Genomic DNA, 23,047 nt, shown 5'->3' with positions numbered 1-23,047 from the left:
GGGATCTCAAGGAGCAATCAAGATGTAAAAAGCAGCGGGAGAAGTGTTAGGAAGTTGAAATTAGTGCCTTTCATTCTCTGAGAATGTGCAGTGACTTTGGGCTTTGTCTTGCATCTCAATACTGGTATTCAGCCAGGCCTGCAGAGGTTAACTGAGGGTACTGAATATGCAATGGGAAACCAGCATGTGCTGGGAGGTATGCTTCCAGAGCAGTCCTGCCCCAAATGGTACAGTCTCCTCTTCCTGCAAGGGAAATACTGTTAGCTTATTCAAACCATTAATTCTTTTAAATCATTGCTCGAAGGAAAACTGAGGTCAATTAGAAACAAGCAAATGGCATTTTAACCAAGGGAAACAAAGACATTGCTCAGATTTATTTACTCGAGCACAGCATGGTACGAAGCATGCTTAGTTTTGAGGGGGGTCTGTCGACTGGCCTAGCCTTTGGCATCCACACTTGGGGAAAGATGCCTTAGAAGGAAGGGAGAACATTGTTCTTTTATGGGCACACATAGGGAAATGAAATCTGAGACCTGGGGTAATCTCATTCTCTGTGACTATTCCATGTTATTCAAGGTAGTTAGAAGAAAAAGGATTTTGCACAACTTACTCCAATCTCAGCTGAGTCCAATCTGAACATGCTTTTAGAAAAACGTTGGGGAAGGTCTGAGGCACGACCTAGTGCTTCGACTCACTAACTACTAGAAGTTAGCTGATTTGAAAACCAGACTGGACAACAGACAACCAATCTGTCATTGTCCAAACAAACCCTAGTTGGCCAGATGGAAAGATGGGGCAAGGAAAGCAAAAGCAGGGACACAGACTCTTTGAGGCTTTAGTCAAACGTTACTTCTAGGCCACTCCACTGATTCTTCCCTGGCACCTTGAATGTAGAGCATGCACCTAGGTCATACCTTTTTCAACATCCTCTTTCTCACTAAGCCTCATTTGCCTTAGAGTTACCTGCTGGTCTCCATCTCCTACTGGACCCTGAAGGCAAGAACCCAGCCTTACTCACCATGCAATGCTGGCCAGCACCTGACAGTTCCTACAACAAGGCAAGCTACTAGGTGGGAACAGGTATGGGTCCAAACAAGGTCTATCTTGGGCTTCAACTTCAGGTTCCACCTGGGGCACCTTCTCAGAGGATGGTCCCTTGAAGCACATACCTGAGCCTCCAGCTGGCACTCAGTAAGGGCCATCATTTCCTCATAGGTCATCTGGGAGAAAAGCGCAGCGTACTTGTGCAGGCGGAGGCTTTTTAACCAGGCTGGAACATCTGTGGTGCAAGATGTGCAAGAGATGGGGAGAGAAATTGAAAGGGAACGAGAAGAGATGACAAAAGATATGGGAATAGAGAAAGGAAAGGAGGGTGATGGTCAGAGGGAAAAAAAGAAAAAAAAACCCTTTATGTTACTACTTGTTCAATTCAATTTTGGCAGCAAATTCTGGACTTTGAAATCTTGGTCTAACCCTGATATTCCTGCTATTGGGTTCCCTTATACTACTTTAGACTAGGGGTGGCTAACTTGGGGTCCATGGGCTTCAGGGCATATAGGAATTCCCTAAAATTATATCCCAATTTGTAAATATGTTTACTTTTCTGGGAAGAAATCATCCATAGTTTCCATAAGATTCTCAGAGGGATGCATGACCAAAAATATGGCAAGGAACCCCTTGATTTGGAGAGAACTGACTTAGAATGTTAAAACTACACATGATGAGTCTTCATCTCAAAGAAAACTTCTTTCTAGGTTCAGTGTAGCTCTCCACATGCTGCCTCCTCTGCTTCCACAGTGATAGGTAAACCAGGCAACTGTAGGACCCACGGGTGGGGTTGCTGTCATTCTTAGCCTAATCTTTCTTCTGCCTTCCTGTGCCCCAGTGGGAATAAGGGCATCCTAGACCCCAAACTATCACTCGTGTGTGTGTGTGTGTGTGTGTGTGTGTGTGTGTCCGCTGACCACTTCTCCAAGTTATGGAATGTATCTGGATGTGTCTCTGACCTTTTGCTTGAATATTGATGACAAATGTACCAAGACTGGAAGGACCCAGAGATTGCTTAGACCATAGGATAATAGGAATTCCAAAGCAGATCTGAAACAAGCCCAAATCTGGGATTCTCGAGTTGGGAAAATTAATAGAAATAGTATCAGAATTCATGAGAGTTATCACCTTGTTGCTAAGTACAACCAAAGCAAAGCCCTTGTGCATGCTCTTTAGCATTTCTGCGCTGATGGGATCTTTGAGAAATCTCTAGAATCAGCTTCCTCCACTCCTTGCTCATTTTACAGATGGCAAAATTAAGTCATTAAGTCTAGTTTATGGAGTATGTGGTGAACTGGGGACTAGAACCAGGCCTCCCAATTCCTATCTTTTTCCTATGTCATAACAACTTCTCGTGAGATGAGGGCCAAACAGCCCGTCAGTGCTAGGGCTGGGTAAACAATGACAGCAAAGTACTTAGAAATGTTGACGCACTGGGTAAATGTTATTCATGTTTCCTATAAAGTGTTATGCATTACTAACCATGTTGATTACGATATACTGTCTATTTCCACGTGCTTTACTCTGAGGCACTGACAAACACTCCAGAGTAAGTGGGAACCTTCCAATTTTCAATTTTTAAGGTAGTTAACTGGGATTGATTAAAGAAACCTGGCCTCCTCTGAAATCAGGCCCTGATTTCAGGCCCCCTGGGGGAACCAAACACAGGCTTGATTTTGTGCTTGGAGGCCCTTCATTCTACAGTGACAAGCAGAGGGTCCCTCTGGGATCATCAGTAACCACAGAGACAAGGCTTCCCCAGGCACATAGTACAGACCCCTAACATCCTCCTCGACTCAAACTGTAGTTCGGTAGAGTCCAGACCCTGCCAGCTCGGACTCTGGTGCTGTCCTTCCTGCGACATCCTGGACCTGTTTTACCAGACTTTATTCTCCATCATGTCTTGTTGTTGCTGAAACAATGCTAATACGTCTGCAGAGTGACCAGGCAAATAACAACAGCTCCGGCTCTTGGGCCAATAACGTGTTAACAACTTTGGCACTAGGATTCATGTTTGCTACTTTGAAAAGCCCCACGTTGCTGCTCAGAAAACTCACTGATCATGATTCAGGGAAGTCTGGGTAACCCCAAGGCACACTTGGGCAAAATCTGTTGCAGAGATTACAGAGCATCTCATGGGCCAGATTTTCACTGGGTGCCCTACAGTTGAAATCCACCAATCATGCAAAATCCACCAGTGATAAAACAGAGTCCTCAGCTACTAAATCATGTTAAAAACTGGGTATTTTATATGCCAAGAGGACAATGTAGGGTTTTAAGAGTTGGGGAGAGTGGGGTGCAAGTCTGGGCTTGTCAAGACTAATACTCCACTCAATACTAGTTCCTTTCCACAAAATATCTGACAACTAGAATTTCTATTAGAGGGCTGGAAGGGCCTGCCTCACCTGTTTAGTCAAAATGCGGGTCATTGGGAATTGTCTTCCTACAAAAGGTTCCTACACAACACAGTGAGTTAGGCCTTCCTGAGAAGTTACTTCTAGATAATGTTGCTGGGAAATGTAAGCTTCTCTTGGCCGTATATTCCCTTGAGGCAGGCACATGTTGACTCTGCTTGTATAGCGAGTGTCTCAGTGCCTAGCTTGGTGTTGTGTGCTTGAAGAGCTCTCCTTCCTGAAACATGAACTGATGAACAAAGAAGAAGAAATCCCAGTTCTTAAGAACATAGCCTACTAATTTTTCATCCCTTGGTTCGAGACAAGGTATCTTCTTTTGCCAGGAATTAAAACAAAACTCCATTAGGAGGGAAATAAACCAGAGAAGCAAGAGCACCCGGACCATTTCACTCCTCCCAAGCCAGGAACTCCAATGACTTGGATGCTAGATTCTGTGACGATGTTACCCAGAGGCAAAGTCGAGCTAAAAGTTCAGGTCCTTTCCTGTGTACCAGGTGCCACAGGGTTGGATGCAAAGCTAAGAACCACCTCATATAACCTCAGATATTGTGGTTTTTCATTCTGCAAAGCTGTGGCTACGGTTGAGAGACACAGACAAGCAGGGGTATTTCCTTTGGGAGCAGATACGTGATTGATGTCACGCATGCCTCCTGGGCTCCCACCTCTGGCTGGCGCATAGCCATTTAGCTTCATCTGGGCTGCTTCTGCTCGACATGCCAATGGAGATCCCAGACGACTAGAAAGTCAGTCTCTTATGCAGTGTGGGGAAGATTTAGATGCTTTTGCTCTATGCTGAGTTGACTTCCTTGGCAAGTGTGAGCATCCCGATATTTGCTCAACATTTTGAACGTTTGCTGTGGGGGCCAGGCATGTCCCTGCCATCAAGGAACTTTTAATCCAAAGAGAATAGCTGACTCACACAAAACATTTATAATAGTTGCAGGACAAGTGCTAAGTCAACTCAAAGTTCTAGGCAGGCACAGAACAATGTGCATTCTGGTTTGCCCTGGGGAGTAAGGGATAGCTTCAAAGTAGCAGCAGTCCTGGAATCACTGGGCAGACCTACTGAGGAAGCCATCTGAGGAGGCAGGAACAGCATATTAGCAAGCACAGAGCTAAGAGAGCATTTGGGGCTGAGCAAGCACTTGGGTGAATGATAGTAAGTAACAAGGTGGGACAAAGAAGCAGGGGTCCAATGATTGAGATCTATAATGCTGAAACAAGGACAGTAGGCCTCATGTTTGGGTGATGAGGCACTGCTGAAATCTGGCCAGCAGAGGCACTATCAGATGAGTATGTAAGAAAGGTGACGACTGTCAGTGTAAAGCCTGGATGAGGGGATGTGGGAGTGGAGGCTGGGAGATGAACCGAAGCCCTTGGAGATGGCTTGGAAGGGCGGTGGTGAGAAGGAAAGGATATAAATGGACAGCGCTTGAAGATCAGGGAATAGGGAATGTGAGTGAGACTGGTGGTTCTTCTGACTGAAGCTTGGGAAGACAGAAAGTACAGGGGGGCAGCAGGTTTGGGGTGGCAAGGGAGAGATGGTGAGCTCTACTTCATGTCGGCCGAGCGTCACTGCCTTTGAGCCATCCAGGTGGAAAAGTCAACTAGAAGGATCTCTGAAGTGAGGTCTGAGCCGGAGAACTTGTCAGCAGCATGTGGTGGGTGGTGGCTTGAAGCCATGGAAGTGGGTGAGGTCACTTAGGGAAAGAGCATGCAATGAGAACAGGGGTGAGCTAAGATGGAGCCCTGGGAGCATGAGGCATTTAGGGGAAGGTGTGAGAAGAGAAGCCCATGAAGAAAACCGGGAGGAGGAAGCTGAAGGGTAGCAGGTTTCTAGGAGAAAGCACTATGTGCAGATGGTGGCCCCTGTGCACAGTGTCCGTCTTTCACAAAGCTCCTTCTAGATCTTGCTGCAGTCCATAGTGGTTTATCTTCATAAGGCCTTTTTTGGGCATAGTACTACACTCATCTTTTCCATGCTCTGTGTGTACCTGATGGTCTTTACCAATGGGATCAATTTCCAATTATGCTGAGTTCTATTTCCCCTTTTAGAGTTTGGACAAACCAGCCACAGAGAGGTTTTGTGGTGCGCACAACAGCTCACACAGAGGCTGGGCTCCAAGTAGAACTTGAGCTGCTTTTTTCAAATATTTGCTGCTGGAATGGCTGCAAATACCACTCAGCAGGCCATGCAGCACCTGCCTCACAAACAAAGAGGCTCCACAAGATTGAAAGATGGAACCGGTACTGCAGAAGGGCTCAATATGGGAAGCATCATAAAGGGCAGGGAGTAAAACATTCCTGGAAGAGAGAAACGTGAACAGCCTTGGTTTCCACAAGGAGCCTCACCTTGTGGTGGTCCTGGTACCTGCAGACAGAAGGGAAACTCCCATTCACCACAGAGAGCCAGGCTAATCTCAAACAACTCTCTCTCTTCCCGGGAAACAACTGCATGCTTGGTCTTTGAGGGAGAGGAGTGAGCCAACTGAGGGGTAAGAAGAGGCTAACTCTTCAGTGTTGAAGTGAGAGGGGAAAGATTCCTTTCAAATCCAAAGCAGAAGTCTAGGAATATCATCGATATTACTGATGCCTGTCTCTTTCTGGCCAGAGCAGAATGAACAGCTCGGTGCTGTTCTAGCCTCTGAGCGAAAGGAAGAAGGCGCCTTGGTCTATGGTCCTTGTGAACTGTGAGCACGCTCCTCAGTCCTGGGAAGTGTCCATGGTGGCCTCCAGGAGGGGTTCCATGCTGATGGGGAGCATGTGTGGGTCTCTGAAGAAACAGGTTGAGTGAAATACCCACTTAGAGGGTTTGGATACAAGTGCAGGGACTCAATTTCTCAGTTTCCGTTAGCCGTGACATTCATAAGTGGTTTTCCACACGCAGCTTGCTTTGCGTCGTTAAATAGCGGCTGGGTTCCACGTCACAAGCTACCCTCTGCGTGCCCGCACAGTTCTTAAAGCACTGCAGCAGAAGACACACACTTGGCAAGGAAGGGTGGTTAAAAGACTCATGACCCTTAGAATTTGGGGGAATCCAGGAAATTTGCTTTTCAAGGACAAGGAGCCTTCCGCCTACCTTAGAAGAGGGGGCACAATCTGAGCCCATTAGGACCTATCCATGCAGGCTATATGCTGGTATTTGGGAGTGAAGAAAGTGAGGTAAATTTACTAAATCCTGGCCTTGAAGTTAGACGAATTCAAGACAGCATCTAGAAAGTCAACATTCAGAAAATAGTGGCTTGTTGCCATGACAGCCATGCAGAAAAGTGTCTCAGCCCCCTCCCACTCTGTCACTTACACCTTTATGACCCTCAGAAATGCTGTATTCACAATCTTGCTCACGAAGGTGTCTGTCGGGGTTCTTTGTCTTTAAGAGAATCACACTTCTCAATAATTTTTCTAATTTCATTCTAAGACAGGTAGAAGTTCAGAGGTTTACATTTCAAAAACAACTCAAAACCCCACAGCTGGCTACTTCAGAATAGGCAATATATTTCCTTTGCTGTGGAGAAAAAAAAGTTTACTTACGTTTCATCTAAGAAAGACTCCCTAGAAAAGGCAGCCTAAGCCTATTTTCGCAGTCCCTGGTCCCCTCCACTCTTAACTGCTGTGTTTCTATCAAGGTTCCTGAAGCCACAGTTTCCTTCTTAACCTTTTTTATGTAACGGTTTCAGTTACCTCCATATTTTGTACTAATATAACAGCAACACATCATAAGTCAACCCAGTTAATGTTAACCCATTATGGTGAGGCTGAAGCATATATCAAGAGAAACAGACCGTAACCTCTACCCCTTTCACACTGACGACTGCAATGAGAAAGTCATGGAGCCTCTCACTCGTAGGAGCCCAAATCTATGAGCCTTACTAGCCAGAAATCTGGAAGGGAGTCTCCCACGTGAGTTTCCCTACAGGTAGGCAGAATATTCAACCTGTGCAGGTGAGGAGAGGAGCCAGAGCTCAGGGAGGCTGTGCCAGGGAAGAACATGGTGCACCACAGTGTTGGCCCACGTCCACTGGAAAGTTCTGTAGGTTCTCATACTCCCCATGCTTCACAATGGCCCTCAATCTGTTTCTTCTATATGCTCTTTGCCTTAGATGATACCATGGGCTATCCAGCTGACCTGGGCATCGTCCTCAATTCCTCCTGCTCCGGAGCACCATCTGCATTTAACTAGCGCACTTTCAGTTCTGAGCTGTCTCAATTCTACCTCACGAAGACCACACAGACACATTCCTTTGAATCCATTCTTGCTGCTGCTTGCCTTGGTCCCACCTCGTTTTCTTCCTCAGTCACTAAAATATCCCTCACCTCTCAGCTGGCTTCCCAATCCAGACTCCCCTGCCCCTCATCCCCTCCTCCATGTCCCCCCAACACTTCTGCTAGGGTCTGATTTTTAATGAGCAAATGTAAGCAGGTCGCTCTGCTGCTAAATGCCTTCAACAGCTTCTATCAACGTCAGATGTTTCGCAAAGCCTAGCATCTGGTTTTCCCGTCTCCAGACTTCTTTCCCATGTGACACTTGAGCCATAGATGCACTCAGTCAACATGTCCCATCACCATGCTTTCATGTATTCTTTTCCTTTTGCGCAGAATGCCCTTCCCTTACCTTATATACTTGGCTAACTTTAATCATGCTTCAAGACTCAGCTCCAGGACTCTCCTCCTCAGGAACTTTCCTTGACTTCTCTCCACTTTGCATTAGGGACCTCCTTGGTGCCTGTCTGACCCAGCACAAGTCTCCAAAGACAAGACATTTTCACAGCCATACACCTGCATCAGGTACCTGTTTGTTGTTCACGTGACAGGACTCCCTTGAGGCAGGTACAATCTGTTTCTTCTCTGTCTCCCCAGTAACTAGCCCCAAGCCTCTCTCAGCAGGTGCTTAAAAGTCAACTGACTTGATAAGGACTAAAGTAAAACCTAATAAGTCTTTCTTTTTTTCTCTTTGCTCCTGTAGAACACAGCCACATCACTCATCAACAGCGCTGGCCTTTTGAGAAGTCTTTGTGTGTTGCGTCTGAGGACATGGTGCTAAAATGAGGGGCAGGAATGCTCCCTCCCCCAATCGACTTCTGCTCTTCTATATTTTCTCCTCCTTCCAGGAAATTATGGGAGTATCTTTTTTCTCCTCTCGGCCACCTGAAGGCTTTGCATGAGAGAAGAGGTAAGAGAGCACATTCCACTCATGTTGGCACCGAGGGGAAGGAGGACGTAACTGAGTATCGACTCGGGAATCATGAATCTGGGATTCTTCCCCTGGGAAATGTTACAGTGACATTTCTGCAAACAAGGACAACTGAATTTAGAAACCACAATCAGCATATCTGATCCAAACATGTATAAGCAGTAGCCTCCACAGGGCATGTTAAGGGGCGGGGGGCGGGGGGAACTCTCATATTCCTGCTGTTTCCCACTTCTGTTCATTAATTTCTACTTCAGTAGCTAATCCCATTCTTGCTTTACCCTGAGATTAGTCCGAGATCCCTACCCTGAGGGACATCCAATCTGTGCTTTGGAGCTGACTTACATGTTCAGGATGGGTATTTACTATAAAAGGAAAAACAAAGCAAAGCAGACAGATGATGTTAATCCTCTGAGAGCACAAGTTGGTCTACTTGGGAGAGAACTTCGTGACGATCCCTGACAGGGTGTGCTGACACCAAGACAAAAGAGGGAGAGATCGATGTTTGTGAAAATCTTAAAAAGAAGAATGCTGGGCCGTGAGCTTTATTTCACACTTTTGACCCAAGAGGCACATTCCTAAGGGACGATTCGTCGCCAAACCTGGCAGGTTGTCCAGATGAAAAGGAAGGAATAGATGAACAATGTTTCAGCAAGGTATGCAGAGCTGTTGGCAAGAAAGATGAATTCATACTAAATTCAGCTCAATTATGGTGACTTTTTATCCTTTTCCCAAGGTGTAGGGGGAGGGCTGCCATGCATCTTCTGGAGATTTGGAACTCCTCCAAATTTGACCGCAGATACCTTGTTGTTTCTATATACTAGGCTTTTTTTAAAATGTAGGAAAATAGCAATGCAGTGATGGCATCCCGAGGTGGACCGGAAAGTAGCCTCAAAGGGCTGATAATTCTGCCAGAGGACCTGGTCCCAAGAAAGAAAGAGATGTGAATTCGAGAGGAAGAGCTGGCTCTTTTTAGAAGCACAGCCTTAGATTTCATATTTCATTTCCCAGAAAGTATGAACTAATTTGGAAACTTAAAACGGGCGTCTGCTCTTGGACGTAGGGATCCAATGAGAACCTCTTAGGCTGGGCATGGTGAGGGCTGCTTCCTGGGTGCGTCCTGGAAGGCCACTCTGGATAGTCTCTGCTGACAGAGTTGAGCAGTGGCCTTTTCGAGAAGACCTCTCCAGGCATAGCCAGTGGGTGGCTTTTTGGATGCTTTTGGACCCTGACTCTGGATGCTTACTGTTTTGGGGTATGGACATGCCTACTGCTTGACCTATCAGCTGAACTGCGAATACACTTATCCCACAAACAGAATCCTTCATTGTTTCTCATGTCCTCATTCAAATATGTTTCGCCCTTTGCTTTGCTATGGACTTTATATTTTGAATCCCAAACCAATTCTTTGGAGCAAGCAGTTCAATAGGTCAGCAGAAGGTGGATATACATAGGAAAGAGTCCACTGTTTCATCCAGTCACCAAATAGCTTGTTTTCTGACCATATCCCTTGGGCCTATAAAGAAACTCTTGGATATAAGCACTTATCTGCATCACTTTCTGACTGAAGAATCTCTGAGGAGACAATTCTTATCAATTCTGAAGAAAAGAATAGAAGAAGCTTATATATGGGATATTCCTTGAACTTTGATTTTGACTTTTATTCTAAAACAGCAATAAGAAATTTATTCAATTTTCCTCTCATTCATTTCTCTTTAAAAACGTGCTCGCAGGGTGCCTGGGTGGCTCAGTTGGTTAAGCATCCGTCCTCGGCTCAGGTCATGATCTCACGGTTTGTGAGTTCAGGCCTCATGTCAGGCTCTGCACAGACAGCTCAGAGCCTGGAGCCTGCCTCAGATTCTGTGTCTCCCTTTCTCTCTGCCCTCCCCCCCTTACTCGTGCTCTGTCTCTATCTCTCTCTCTCATAAATAAATAAAAACATTAAAAGAATGCTCTCATTATTGTTTTCTCACCTCACCATGACAGCACACAGTGAGCATACCTTTAACTACTTTGGGAGAATGTTGAAGGTGTACATTAAAGAAGAAAGAAAGAAAGAGAAAGAAAGAGGAAAGGGAAGAAAGAAAGAAAGGAAGAAAGAAAGAAAAGTAAAAGGAAGAAAGAAAGAAAGAAAGAAAGAGAAAGAAAAAGAAAAAGAAAGAAAAGTAAAAGGAAGAATGAAAAAGAAAGAAAAGTAAAAGGAAGAAAGAAAGAAAAAAAGAAAGAAAAGTAAAAGGAAGAAAGAAAGAAAGAAAAAGAAAGAAAGAAAAGTAAAAGGAAGAAAGAAAAAAGAAAAGAAAGCAACCCTCTCATAACCAGACAGGACCAGCATTCCTCTCTAGGAGAGGTCTGTATCCTAGAGAACGGCCTTCCCACAGGACCCTCCTCGCCCTTGAACACAAAGGCCAAGGCCTCCTTCCCTCAGTTACCAATTAGAATCGCACATATGTTTTCTCAGAAGCGTGCCGCCAGACACTCCACTTCGCCTGGGAAGAAGCTAGTCCAGAACAATGGCTGACCCTGCCTCCCTTGGTCCCTCAGGTGCTCCGGTGCCCCAGTGACAGATGCCCTGCAGGCTTACCTAAAGCCTGGCTGAGCCTCACCTGCTACCCGTCACCTGGGGCTCAGCCGCTTGAGCACACAACCACGTAACGTGGACTCAGAAATGAGTTTTGCTACATCTCCAAAATTATGACACATTCCCTCGAAAACTGTGAAAGAGAAAGAGGACACACATCCCCTCCATGCCAAAATGAGCCATTGTTTGTGCTGCCTGTTAAACACCTTTAAAGACCCACTTGTATCAGCAGAAGAAAAGCATCAGGACACATCCCACTCACTCTGGGCATTCATCACGGGGTGGGGGTGGCATGGGGAGCACACAGGCCTGCAGTTGAGGGAGAGGAACGTTTGAGGAATGCACTTCATTCCCCTAGTGGACAGGCTCCGTGTTTCAGCCTGGTACTCTCTCATAGTCGGCCCCTGGGTGGTCATGGGCGTCTTTCTGTGCCACACTGCCATGGCAGAGAGGGGACTCGGTAGACAGCCTCCTTTGTCAACAATGATCCTTCTTGAGGGGAAGGTCAGAGACACAAAACCTCAGCACCATGGATGCCAGCAAAGGGGGTGCTCCCAGACCCCCCCCTCAGCACTGTACTCCCAGAAGCATGACTGGTTATTGTTTCTCCATCGAAAACATATTAGTGTGTCCCTGATGAGCATCTTTCCCTAAGGACTTCCCAGACCTTGAACAACTTAGCGTCTAAAAATACAAAATGCACGTATCCTCTTTGAACCTATCACGGGTAATTGGGAAGTCTCTGTCTCCTGATGAGTATCGTTAAGAAAAGGACAGATTTACAGGGCAATGTACAGACATTTATTTATGCTGCACAAAAAGGCCTTTATCACCTGTATGCAAATCTGTTATCAGGCTTAAAACACTGTCAGAGATTCTCAGTGGTTTTTTTCATGTCCCTTAAACAGATGCAGAGAAAAGAATTTAAAAGTTTCTTTGGATATCAAAGGAAAAGGGAGAGAGAAAGGAAGCACTACTATGATTCTGCATTAGGAAAGACCTAAAAAAAAAAAAAGATCCTGTGGTTTGTTTTGTTACATTATTGATGGTTCCCTGGCCACAGCAAGGAGGTAGAAGGCTGGAGTAGCTGAGCGCCTTTACAAATGGGGCAGGCTGAGAAATGTATGTGCAAACAGTAGATCCTATCAGTTAGCTGTGACTCATTTAACTGCCTACAAGTCCCTGCATTAAAAAAAAAAAAAAAAAAAAAAAAAAAAAAGAGTGTTGACCTCTCTTGCTCTGGCTCCTGCTTCCCAGGCTTCCCAGGAAGGGGAATCCCAGGAATGGTTAACCCTGAAGCTCTGCAAGGGATGGGTCCAATGCATAAGCCTGGGGAGAGGACTGGGCTCCTCTCTTGCTCACTATCTACCTCTTTTTACCCTTCTAACTCCAAATAAAGGGGCCAACTCTGTTCCCAGTGGTTTCTCGTTCAGTCACTCACCTTTCATACCACTACCTTCTTCTTGGAATGTGTTACGAGCAGTGTTCTGATCTTCTAAGTGTTCACTCCCACCACTTCCTGAAGAGGCTACACTGCTTTGTGGAGACAGGGGGGCATGATCGGATGGGAGGCACTGGGGTCCTCTAGCTCGTAAGTCCTCATGAGACATCCATCCATGTCCTAGAGGCTGGTTTGGCACATTCATGGGTGGGGTAAGGGACACAGATCGTTTCAAAGGGCTGTGGTGTGCCTGGCCTGAGAGAACTGGAAAAAAAAAATAAAATGAAATAGGTTATTCCCCCCCCTTTAGCCTGGGCCACAGAGAACCCACAATACCTTTTAACCCTGAGAGATGATGCTAACCTGTCTGACGACTCTATCGGTGGTCACCGCAGGCTGAATACAGGCCTGGCAGGGGCTTTCCCTTCAAGGGCTGCTGTCTGGACCTTGTGCTGGGCTGGGTTTCCCCAGGGAGGCTATACCTATAGTGCCCACACATCTGGCCTTAGGCTTTGTGGGTCAGGGTCTGGTTTTCATTCTAACTCTAGAAATCAGGATTTGTGGCAGTAGGCCTATAAATCAGGTGAGGCTTGACAGCCTGGCAAAGTGGCCATCTGCCAAGAGTAAAAAGAACATACGCTGCACATTTTTTTTTTTTTTTTAACACACAAACCCCAACATTACCCGTGTCATTAGGGTGGACTCTTAGAGGGCAAGGCAGGCTGGTTACCATTTGGGATCTTTGCTGGGCTGAGCTAGAAGGCGGGCTAGTCCTTCCGACCAGGAACCAGGGGAAACTATCAGCTCTGGAAGGGTGCAGGCTCAGCGAGGGCCGCCGTACTAACCCGGACCTCAGGGTCCGTGTGGGACACTGGTAGCTGTGTGTGAAAGGGCCGATTCTTTCCCTCGGCTTCACAGGTTAATGCCAAACTTCATCTTGAAAACACTTCCAGGTAACAAGGCTTTCATTCAGAAGCCAGTGGGGTGCGCTCAGTGAGCTGGGGGTGGTTTTTACCAGCATGTTTAACTCGTCCACACAGCGGGCAACATCTGCGTAGCCCCCGTGTTTAATTTCTTTTCCAGAAAACTAGGAAAAAGCAACAAAACTCACATAACTAGCCAAATTAAATGGAGGTCATTCGAGGGAGGGATTTAACCAAAATCAATGCCGAGGAAGCCGACGGTACCCTTGGTTGGTTTTCCTGGGCGTGTTAAGTGACAGCTTCACAAAATAAGTCTATTCATAACATTCTCTCCAAGCACTGGTCCCTCACAGGCCCAGTTTATTTTGACTGCTGCAGCGCTAGCATGGAATTGAGCCACATGCATTTTTAAACATTTTTCAGGGAAGCCATTAAGTTCCATCTCGGGCCGTATCCCCTACAGTGAGGTATTTGCTCCCCCAAGTCCAGACAAGCGCTTCTTTGCTGGTGTTAATCTCCGTGTTTTTTAGTCAGCAGACCTGACATCCCAGTCTAAGAAGTTCTGTTCTTGGTTAAACTGCGTTTCTGGTGTGGTAGCACACCACACAAAGACCTGGGCAGTAGGTTACCTTGCCCCGAACTGAAAGATAAAGACCAGAGCCAAAAGGCTGGGTATTCCCAGAAAGTGTCTTTGGACAGTGGTGGTGTGGGAAGGTAGCTTATGGTCAGCTGGCATCAGCCAGGCCCCGAGAGCAATGAGGCTCACACCTCTGTTGTCAATGTTTCCATGTGGCTTCAGATGGCCAGAGGGCAGCTTGTGTGAAAGGGGGGCAATCAGAAGGGTCAGACACTTCTTCATGAACAAAATAGGAGGGGAACAAGAGAGCTGCTGGGTTTATCATTTGCAAGCTGGGAAATTTCTACATTAGGTAGATTCTATCAAAGGCAAGGAATTATCATTGAACTTTAAAAAACGCAAAGGGAACATTGTTTAAAAAAAATTTTTTTTTTGACCCTGACAGGCTGAAATAGCTTGCCTTTCCACTAAATAGACTAGGGAAGAAACTCTTTTAAAAGGCTCCCTGGAAAATGCATTGCTACCTGGTTGGATCAGAAGTAGCAAGAGAAAAAGAAAAAAAAAAAAAAAAGCAGAAAGAAAAAAATAAATAAAAAGGAAGCAGCAGCAAAAATGAAGAGAGAAGCCAACAGGAAGGAAAGCCAGACATCCAGAAAATCCATTTCATGCCTGTCTAAGTATTTATATAAAATGGGGCAGACTTGTTTAGGCCTGCACCAAGTGCCGGGATGGTCCAGCTTAGACATCTTTGCTCCCTGGTACCTTGGCAACCATTTCAGAGTATCTGGTGGATGCTCCGAATGTGCCAGCCAGGTGTGCCTCAAGCGGAAATGGGGGCTCCTCTTCATAGCCAGGATTGGAGTAAGCCTGAAACCATAAAAACAGGCCTTGCCCAAGAGAGAAACGCAGCTTTGAAGTGCTTTAGCACCTAGTCTGGTTAGAGGTGACAAGTAAATCTATAATCACGGGTAGTAACCCTGCTAAGAGAGTCCCCACCTTTGGATACTGAGAACAATACCCCACATGTTGAATAAGCAGTTGAATTCCGTTGTTGGATGGAGCCAATTTGCTTCTTTCCCCCTAAACTTTTCTTAAAAGCCACACTGCCTCCCCATTGATGGGCATCCTTGGGGAGGTTGTCGGTATCCAAGGAATCCACTGGTTATTGAGAATGGAACAAAGTAGGTACCTAACTTAATGGGACTTAAAGGTTCTGGGTTCTGTTCTTCATATATTCCTGAGCTTGACTGATGTCACAGGGGATGTGGTATAAACTTGGCCTCTGCCTCTAATAAAAAAATCAATTATACCTGAGGTGCCAGAGCCTTTTCCCAGTAACTTTCTACTAAAGGCCCCACCCTGTCTGTATCATAAAGACTCCCGCAGCTGGGCACCGAAACAGAAAGATCTTCTTAGGAGCCAACCTACTGTTTCAACCAAGCAAAATGCCTCCCACTAAGCTTCTGATTTGCAGAGAGGGCCATGCATTTAGACCCAGGCTGGATGCCACACCTAAATAAGAGCAGAGTCATGTTGGGCAAATGCCTCATTTCTCCAAGGAGAACCAAAGCCCCAGGCAATACAGGCTTGGCTTCCTGTGGGAACGAGACAGAAGCCGGTGACAGGTGACCTGCCAACAGTGCCATACTGGGGTGAAGACAGATCTTCAGGTAGAGGTGGAGGCCTTGGCCACAAAGCCAATTTTCATGTTACCTCGTGAGCTAGAGTACTTTGTTTGGCACGGACTGGCAGAGGAAATAATAAATGCCACGGGCAGAGCGCAGGAAGATAGGCCACACCGCCATGGAATTAATGAGGTGGCCAGGGGCAGGTTATCGATGGTTGTCCCATCACTCCATTTTTTAACCGAAAGAACTCATCTGAAGTGGTGATAAATGGATGAAGAGGGAAAATGGATATTGAAATAAACAGATAAATAAATTTCCTTTTCCTATGAGTAGGGAGGGAGAGCAGTGAAAACAGTCTTCTGTGTTAGCTGTCCCAGAATGACTCTAGCTAGAAGCAGACCTTTCGAATGTTCTCGCTTGTGGACTGCTATGCAGCAGACAACGACCAATGCTCCATTCAGACTTAAGCTGCCCCCAGGTGTATTCGAACGTGGCAGAATTAAGTACACCTTGAAAAAAAAGATCTCAGTATAGATTAGAAATTGGCAGTTTCCAGCAGAATTGAAGTCCTAAGTTTACATTGCATTTGTGACTTTATCATAGGTGAGGTGGGGGGCAGGATGTTTCAGAGTAGATTCATTACATTGAAAATCCTACTAAAAACTACCCAGGGGAACAAGGTTGTGCCTCTTTCTGCTCTTGAAAAACTGAAGCTAAAACTTAATACTGTGTACAGTATAGATTCAATATTGCTTATTAATTTTAGAAGGAAATATAGATTCAATATTGCTTATATTTTATTATAGGAAATGTCAAGTATGTACACATATACATGTGTGTATGCATATGTGTATGTGACATGTGTATGTCACTAGAATACTATAATCTAGGGGATCGTTTGTAAATTCAAGTGAACCAAAAATTAATAATATCTATTGAATAAGTCTAGTTGAAATATGCAAAACACAGCTAAAAATAATCTTGCTACAGAACTGGAGCTGTGTGATGTGAGTACAGAGGGTCTTCTAATCTGGCAGTAAACTCTGTCATACCATTCTTGGCTAGCCAACTTCTCTGACCTCATTTAACCTCATGATTTGTTTTTCATCTTGAAACTATCTTGAATGAGACTTCTTTCAACGCCTTTTTAGAAGAAAATACGATACCTGGCTCTGGGTTCTGTTCTTTGAAGTATTTTCTTGAAAGCCTGGAAATCAGATTTCTTACCCCTTTCTTTTGACCAACTTGACTTCATCTCAATTTTTAGTTACTGAAATAAAATTCAGCAAAAGACTTTCGGGGATAGACTCTTTTAAGAAAATTAGGTATAACTACTTTTTGTGCTTTCTAATGTGACAAATGATAGGGGTTGTAGAAAGAGGAAGTTTTGGGATACTGGCCCAACTATCTCTTTGGTTCACTGTCAGGTTAGGCATTATACCTCACAGTCAAGGAAAGAAGTGATCCCCATAAGCGAACCATCCAGATAATGGAAGCTCCACTGTTACACTGAAACTTTATCCTAACAAACTTTAATGCAGATCTTTCAAAGATACATTGCATACTTCCCTGTTCTAGGTAAACTTACACACTGAATGCAATTTATGCATTTCATGCTTTAAAAGGTATTGTTATGGGGTACCAGAGCAGCTCAGTCGATTAGGTGGCAGACTTGATTTCAATTTGGGTCAAGATCTTGTGGTTCGTGAGATCGAGCCTCATATCGGGCTCCACGCTGACAGTGCGAGGAGTCTGCTTTGGATTCTCTCCCTCCCTTTCTGTCTTCTCCCCCACTCACGCTCACTCTCTCTCAAACTAAAGAAATAAAACTTAGAAAAAAAATTTTTGAATTATTATTATGAACATGGATTCTTAACATTTCAAAGCTGGAAGCCCCCCGCAAGGTAGTTCAATAATTCCCAAGGTATGAACTGTGGACCCCTGGGTAGTGGAAATATTTTAATTTCCTATACGCACCACACTGTTAATAGATGAAATACTGTGTTGCAAATAATTTTTATATATATGCAGAGTATTAAAATTAATAAAATATAAATTAATTTACATGCTGCTGAATTCATAGCTCTTTTTGTCATTTTTTCTCCTTTCAACAGATTCAAAGTGCAAATCTTGTTTTATGGGGACGCCAATTTTTCTTTTTATATGTTACTGACTGAGGCCAAAACTCAATAAATAATAGAGATGATTATTGTTCTCCACTTTGTTGACTGAGGTTTTCATGGGCAATACAGGTAGCCTCAGGAACCCCATGCTCAAAGTCCTCTGCACACCTTTCAGTTATACCCTTGCCTCACATTCCGTCAACCATCACTTTTCATCGCTACCAATATGTTTCCACCTATTTACAGGCTTAACATTTTGTCCTAGAGTTTGGAATCTAGAGTATTGAGGTTGACTTCTTTTTGTTTTTGTTTTTTTGTTTTTATTTTTTTTCAACGTTTTTATTTATTTTTGGGACAGAGAGAGACAGAGCTTGAACGGGCGAGGGGCAGAGAGAGAGGGAGACACAGAATCGGAAACAGGCTCCAGGCTCCGAGCCATCAGCCCAGAGCCTGACGCGGGGCTCGAACTCACGGACCACGAGATCGTGACCTGGCTGAAATCGGACGCTTAACCGACTGCGCCACCCAGGCGCCCCTAGGTTGACTTCTTTTTGAATAAGGGTAAGAAATCCTCCCATTTTCCTAATGTCACGCCCTTTCATCAAACCCAGTAGTTTGTCTTCTCAACCCGAGGTTGAGTTCCACATCCTCATCACGTCTTTATGAACACAGCCACGTAGTCGGGATTTGAAGTTCTCATCTCTTTTCTTCCTAAGCCAGTCTCTCCATTTCTAATTCGACAAGCTGCCCTTCTCACAGAGACATTTGTGCTTCATTAAAATGTTCAAATTCTAGACGCTCATGATAAAACTCAGTCCAATTGCAAGCGTGACTAAACTTTGCAAAAATAACTCATTCTGATTTAGGGATTTTAAAAAGTAAGAACGAGGAAACTAAGCATTTATGTATTAGTTTAAAATATGAACTTCAAATTTCTTTCCAACATTAAAAGGTCGTAGCCAATTCCCTCCTCTGGAGGTACATGCTGCATGTATCCACATACCATGATAAAGCCGAGGGAATATGCTACTTATAAGCTGATAATGGTGTACTTTCAGAGTATCTTCTAGACCTACATCCAAAAGTAAACCTACATCCACAAGAAATTCGGAGTATCAGTAGAACCTTTGCTGAATACACCAACTCGAGGGCTCGTATCATGTAGTTCTTAAATTGTGCTGTAAAAGATGGTTTGATACTTGTCAAGTTTAAAGGAGAAAAAGTTCGACCCACTGCCAGCTACAAAATCAAATCATCTCCAAGTTACTAGGGGAGTGTTTCTGTTCATCCCTTTAGTTACTTAAGGCCTGCTTATCAGGCATCTTTCAGGTGTCATCCAAGAATTTCTTCTGAGAGTACTTTCAGAGCATCTAAGGAACTGCTACAAAAGGCTTTCCATTTTCAAAGACTGGAGTTCTGTTAACACCACTTGTGTGAATGATTCCAGGCATTTGCTTAAGGAAAAAAACAAAAGCCAACATTTTAGAGACTCAGTGGTGAAACGATATTAGAGCCTGGATTCCTCTTCTTTAGTTGGTTTTGTGGTGCCACAACCAGTAATCAGAGGCCCTGTAGTGGGAATCTTTGGGGAAGAAAAGATTAATAGTACTGCAAGAATACATTTAAAAACAAAACAAAACCAGGGTACTTGATCAGTGACATCATGCAAAGAAAAAGACAACACCAGTCATATTTATGGCCAAGTACGGATTTGTGTAAAAGGTGGGGGGTGGGGGGAGGGAAGAAGGGATTAATGACTAAGGTTAAAATTAACATGCTCTGCCATCATTGCTTCAGGGAATAGATTAAAAGCAAATCTAGAAGGTTATGTGCCTCAACTCTGCATGCTTGCTCTCTGCTTCTTGTTCAAAGGTTTGGAAAAGCAGTGCTCACAACATCTGGACACCAGAAGATGATTCCCCCAAACAGCTTCAGACTCCACCTCATTCTGGGGGAAGAAAAGAGACCATGCTACAAAGCAAAGATGTGGTTGGTGGACAGGGTGTTCCCGACAAGCCCAAAGAGGAAGCCACACACTCTCTGGGAAGAGAAAACGTACACTTGCCTAAGCAACAGAACAAAACAAAGGGAGACTCTGGAAGCAGATGAAACCGCAAAGAACATCACAGAAAGGTTGACAAATACACACTGCTAAATCTCCTTTTCCCTATTAAATCTCATTTCCATACAGTATTGAAATGGAAGTATTCTGATGCAGGGAAATGCACCTGGAGAGGTTTCTTCAATAATGTGAGTCCTTGTCACTGATGTCAGCTCTTATTACTCTACAGACAGCTCAGCCTTTGGGCAGAGCAAAGATGTATGTTTCTGCCTTCACATTATCACTTAAACATTTGGGCTTTTAAGAAGTAAATTAGGATGTTTCTGGCAGACTTTTATTGCTGCATTAATCTTTGGTACATTTCATTTGTCCTCTTTTGTCGGTTTCTATAATGGCAAAACTGGGTGTCATCCAGTAGAAAATCTATTTTAGATAACTGCTATTTGACTTTATATTGTCATTATTTATGAAATAAGTTAGACAAGAAGCCAGTATATACATTTTACAGAAATTGGTTGAATCTTACCCACAGGTTTAACTTCAAATCAAGCAGTCCTAAAAGGAAACTGCCCAGATCCTGATTCCATTCTATCAAAACCAATGACATCAATATGGAAGAATTTGACACAACTGTAGCAGATGTTTAAGCCAATTCAACGAACTGTGGGATCAAGCCAGCCACTTCTAAAGTTCCTGTATACTGGGGTAACTTCTACTTTCCTGCATTATGTTTCTTTTCCTAGCTATATTTATACCTATATGAACTCAACCTTGAGGCTTGTCCATGGAACTTCTACCCACATAGACAGTGAAGAGATGAAATCCAGAAATGAATTTAGACAAAGATGCAGAGTTTGAATCATTTTGTTTATGACACCAAGCAGAGTAAATAATTGAGTCAAGCAAGTGGCCAGGAGTGGATTTAAGAGGGTATGTCCTTTTTCATTTTCCAGCTAATCCACAAAAATGCCCCAGTCATTGTGTTGAAGGAAGAAAGTGGAGAAAATCAGAGAGATGGATGTCCGATGACAAAACTTCCCTCCTACCCCTTTCTTAAAAGATAACTGTCAAATTGTCACTGCTGATGTGCTCACCTGAGCTCACATGCCTATTCAGGAAGTGCTGCTGAAGTTTACAAAATGTGATTGTCCATCCTGTGTTTAACAACTTCAGGGCTGCTAACTGGGCATGGGTACTGGAAAAGTAATCCTCATGTGGAAATGCAAACAGCCAGGGTTTCGTGATTGAGCAACTAAGTCCCCCCGCCACTCCCCACACCGGAGCATCAGTCCCAAGGCCATGGCAGAGTCGCTGAACAAATCGTCAGGGTATCCTTTTACATCCTGACACTGCTAGCGACACTGGTCCAGAGAAGATGCAGGTCAACCCCTTGAAAGGGGCTAACAAAGGATATTTTTAAACCCTGTCTATGAACTCCTACCTTGAGCTGAACCACAGGCAAAGTCTGCCGCTGGAACCTAAAGTCTCCCAGATAAGACGGCAGGGTGGCTCTTAAATGCCATGGCACTCATTAGTCAAGTTGGATGCATAAATCCTGCCATCAGGGCCTCCACTCAGCTGACTGCATGACTGGTGCCAAGATCTCTCCAGGCGCGAGACTCTGAACTTTGTCTTGATTGAGCAAAAATATATTTTTCCCCCTTTTCTTTCTAGTTTGAGGAGAAGGGTGATAAATAGAGATGTATTATGTGGTCCCGACTAATGCTTAACTTAGTTACTTGATAGAAGAATGAGAACCCAAGTTTCTCAGTGCTGTGGCTCGCAGGACAATTGACTGATTAGGGAATTGGTTCTTGTTTTCATTAAAGCATTCAATCTAAATGTCAAATGTAATAATACACATAAATAACCATTCAAAAACCCCACAATTTGAGCTTACATTGCTAATTAGATGTTTTTTGTTGTTGTTGTTAATTAAGAGAAATTGGATGGTGTAGGCTCTCCTGGCTTCTTAATTATATTTGATTGAATCACCATGTGATTCAAGACAAGCTATTGAGGCTTCACACATCCCAATTCCCGCCTTAGTTCACCTTTGGTATCTTCTTGGATTCCAAACTGTCACAACCAGCCCCCGTGGGTGTTGAAACATGGTGATACTGGTACTCTGTTTGTAAAATTGATTTACTACGGTCTGTAATTACACATCACGATTTGAATTCTTGACTCGGTACTGCATTTTTCACTTAAACCGTACTGTTCTTCTCTACCCCAGAGAAACAGCATTTACGTAATTGCTCTCAACTCATCTACTTGGGTATTATAAATCAGTCCTGCAATAAAAGACTTCCAGAGACACTGCAGGCACAAGGTTCCTGGCATAACTCAGGCCCCAGGACTGTTCTCGTTTAAGGACAGGAATCGAACAGCATTCATTTCTTACTGGAGATGAGATGGGAAGGGCTGTCTGGAGACTTTGGATCCGAAGTCAAAGAGAAAGGGGCCAGAGAGTGACCGGGAGGGCTGGGTCGAACCCAGATGGCCAGCTCAGATCCACGGGTCGGGTCCCCCTGCTCCTTGTCTACTTCTGGGTCCCGCTTCACCTGTCACACAAACTGTATAGTGTGTGTGTGTGTGTGTGTGTGTGTGTGTGTGTGTGTGTTCTGCTATTACAGGTCATATACTGGTGACCCTCTGCATTCACAGATTCCACATTTGTGAATTCACCGATTTGCTAAACTTTATTTGTAGGCCCCGAATCAATACATGTGGCATTATCATGGTCATTCATGCACACGCTCAGAGTGGCAAAAACTTTGAGTCTCTGGCGCACATGTTCCCAACTGAGGCTCAACAGGCACTACTCTCTGCCTTCCTGTGTCCGCTCTTATCCTGTAAATGGGTGTCCTTTCCGAGGTCTGTTTAGTGCCATGTTTTTCTCACTTTGATGTTTTTCTTTGGTGATTTTGCTATTTAAAATGCCTCCCCCAACCCCTGGGGTGCCTGGGCGGCTCAGTTGGTTAAGGGTTCGCCTACGGCTCAGGACATGATCTCATGGTTCACGAGTTTGAGTCCAGTTCGTGAGTTCGAGCCCCCCATCGGGCT

At 44.5% G+C, this 23,047-nt stretch overlaps 1 protein-coding gene across 5 annotated transcripts in view; it reads right to left on the bottom strand.

Annotated features, from left to right (window-relative positions):
* SAMD4A (sterile alpha motif domain containing 4A) overlaps positions 1-23,047 on the bottom strand; it is a 218,617-nt gene that overhangs the window by 40,930 nt on the left and 154,640 nt on the right. For 4 of the 5 annotated variants that reach the window (XM_047861393.1, XM_047861394.1, XM_047861396.1 and 1 more), the window contains 2 exons: positions 12,669-12,932; positions 1,170-1,279 (listed from right to left, as the gene is read on the bottom strand). In XM_047861393.1, coding sequence (XP_047717349.1) covers positions 1,170-1,279; positions 12,669-12,932 — 374 coding nt within the window. The remainder of the gene's footprint in view (positions 1-1,169; positions 1,280-12,668; positions 12,933-23,047) is intronic. The other variant, XM_047861395.1, reaches the window with a different exon arrangement.

Source organism: Prionailurus viverrinus, chromosome B3, assembly GCF_022837055.1.
Source record: "Prionailurus viverrinus isolate Anna chromosome B3, UM_Priviv_1.0, whole genome shotgun sequence".
Classification (NCBI taxonomy): domain Eukaryota; kingdom Metazoa; phylum Chordata; class Mammalia; order Carnivora; family Felidae; genus Prionailurus; species Prionailurus viverrinus.
The sequence above is the reverse complement of the archived record's forward strand: the minus strand, read 5'-3'. Positions and strand labels throughout refer to the sequence as shown.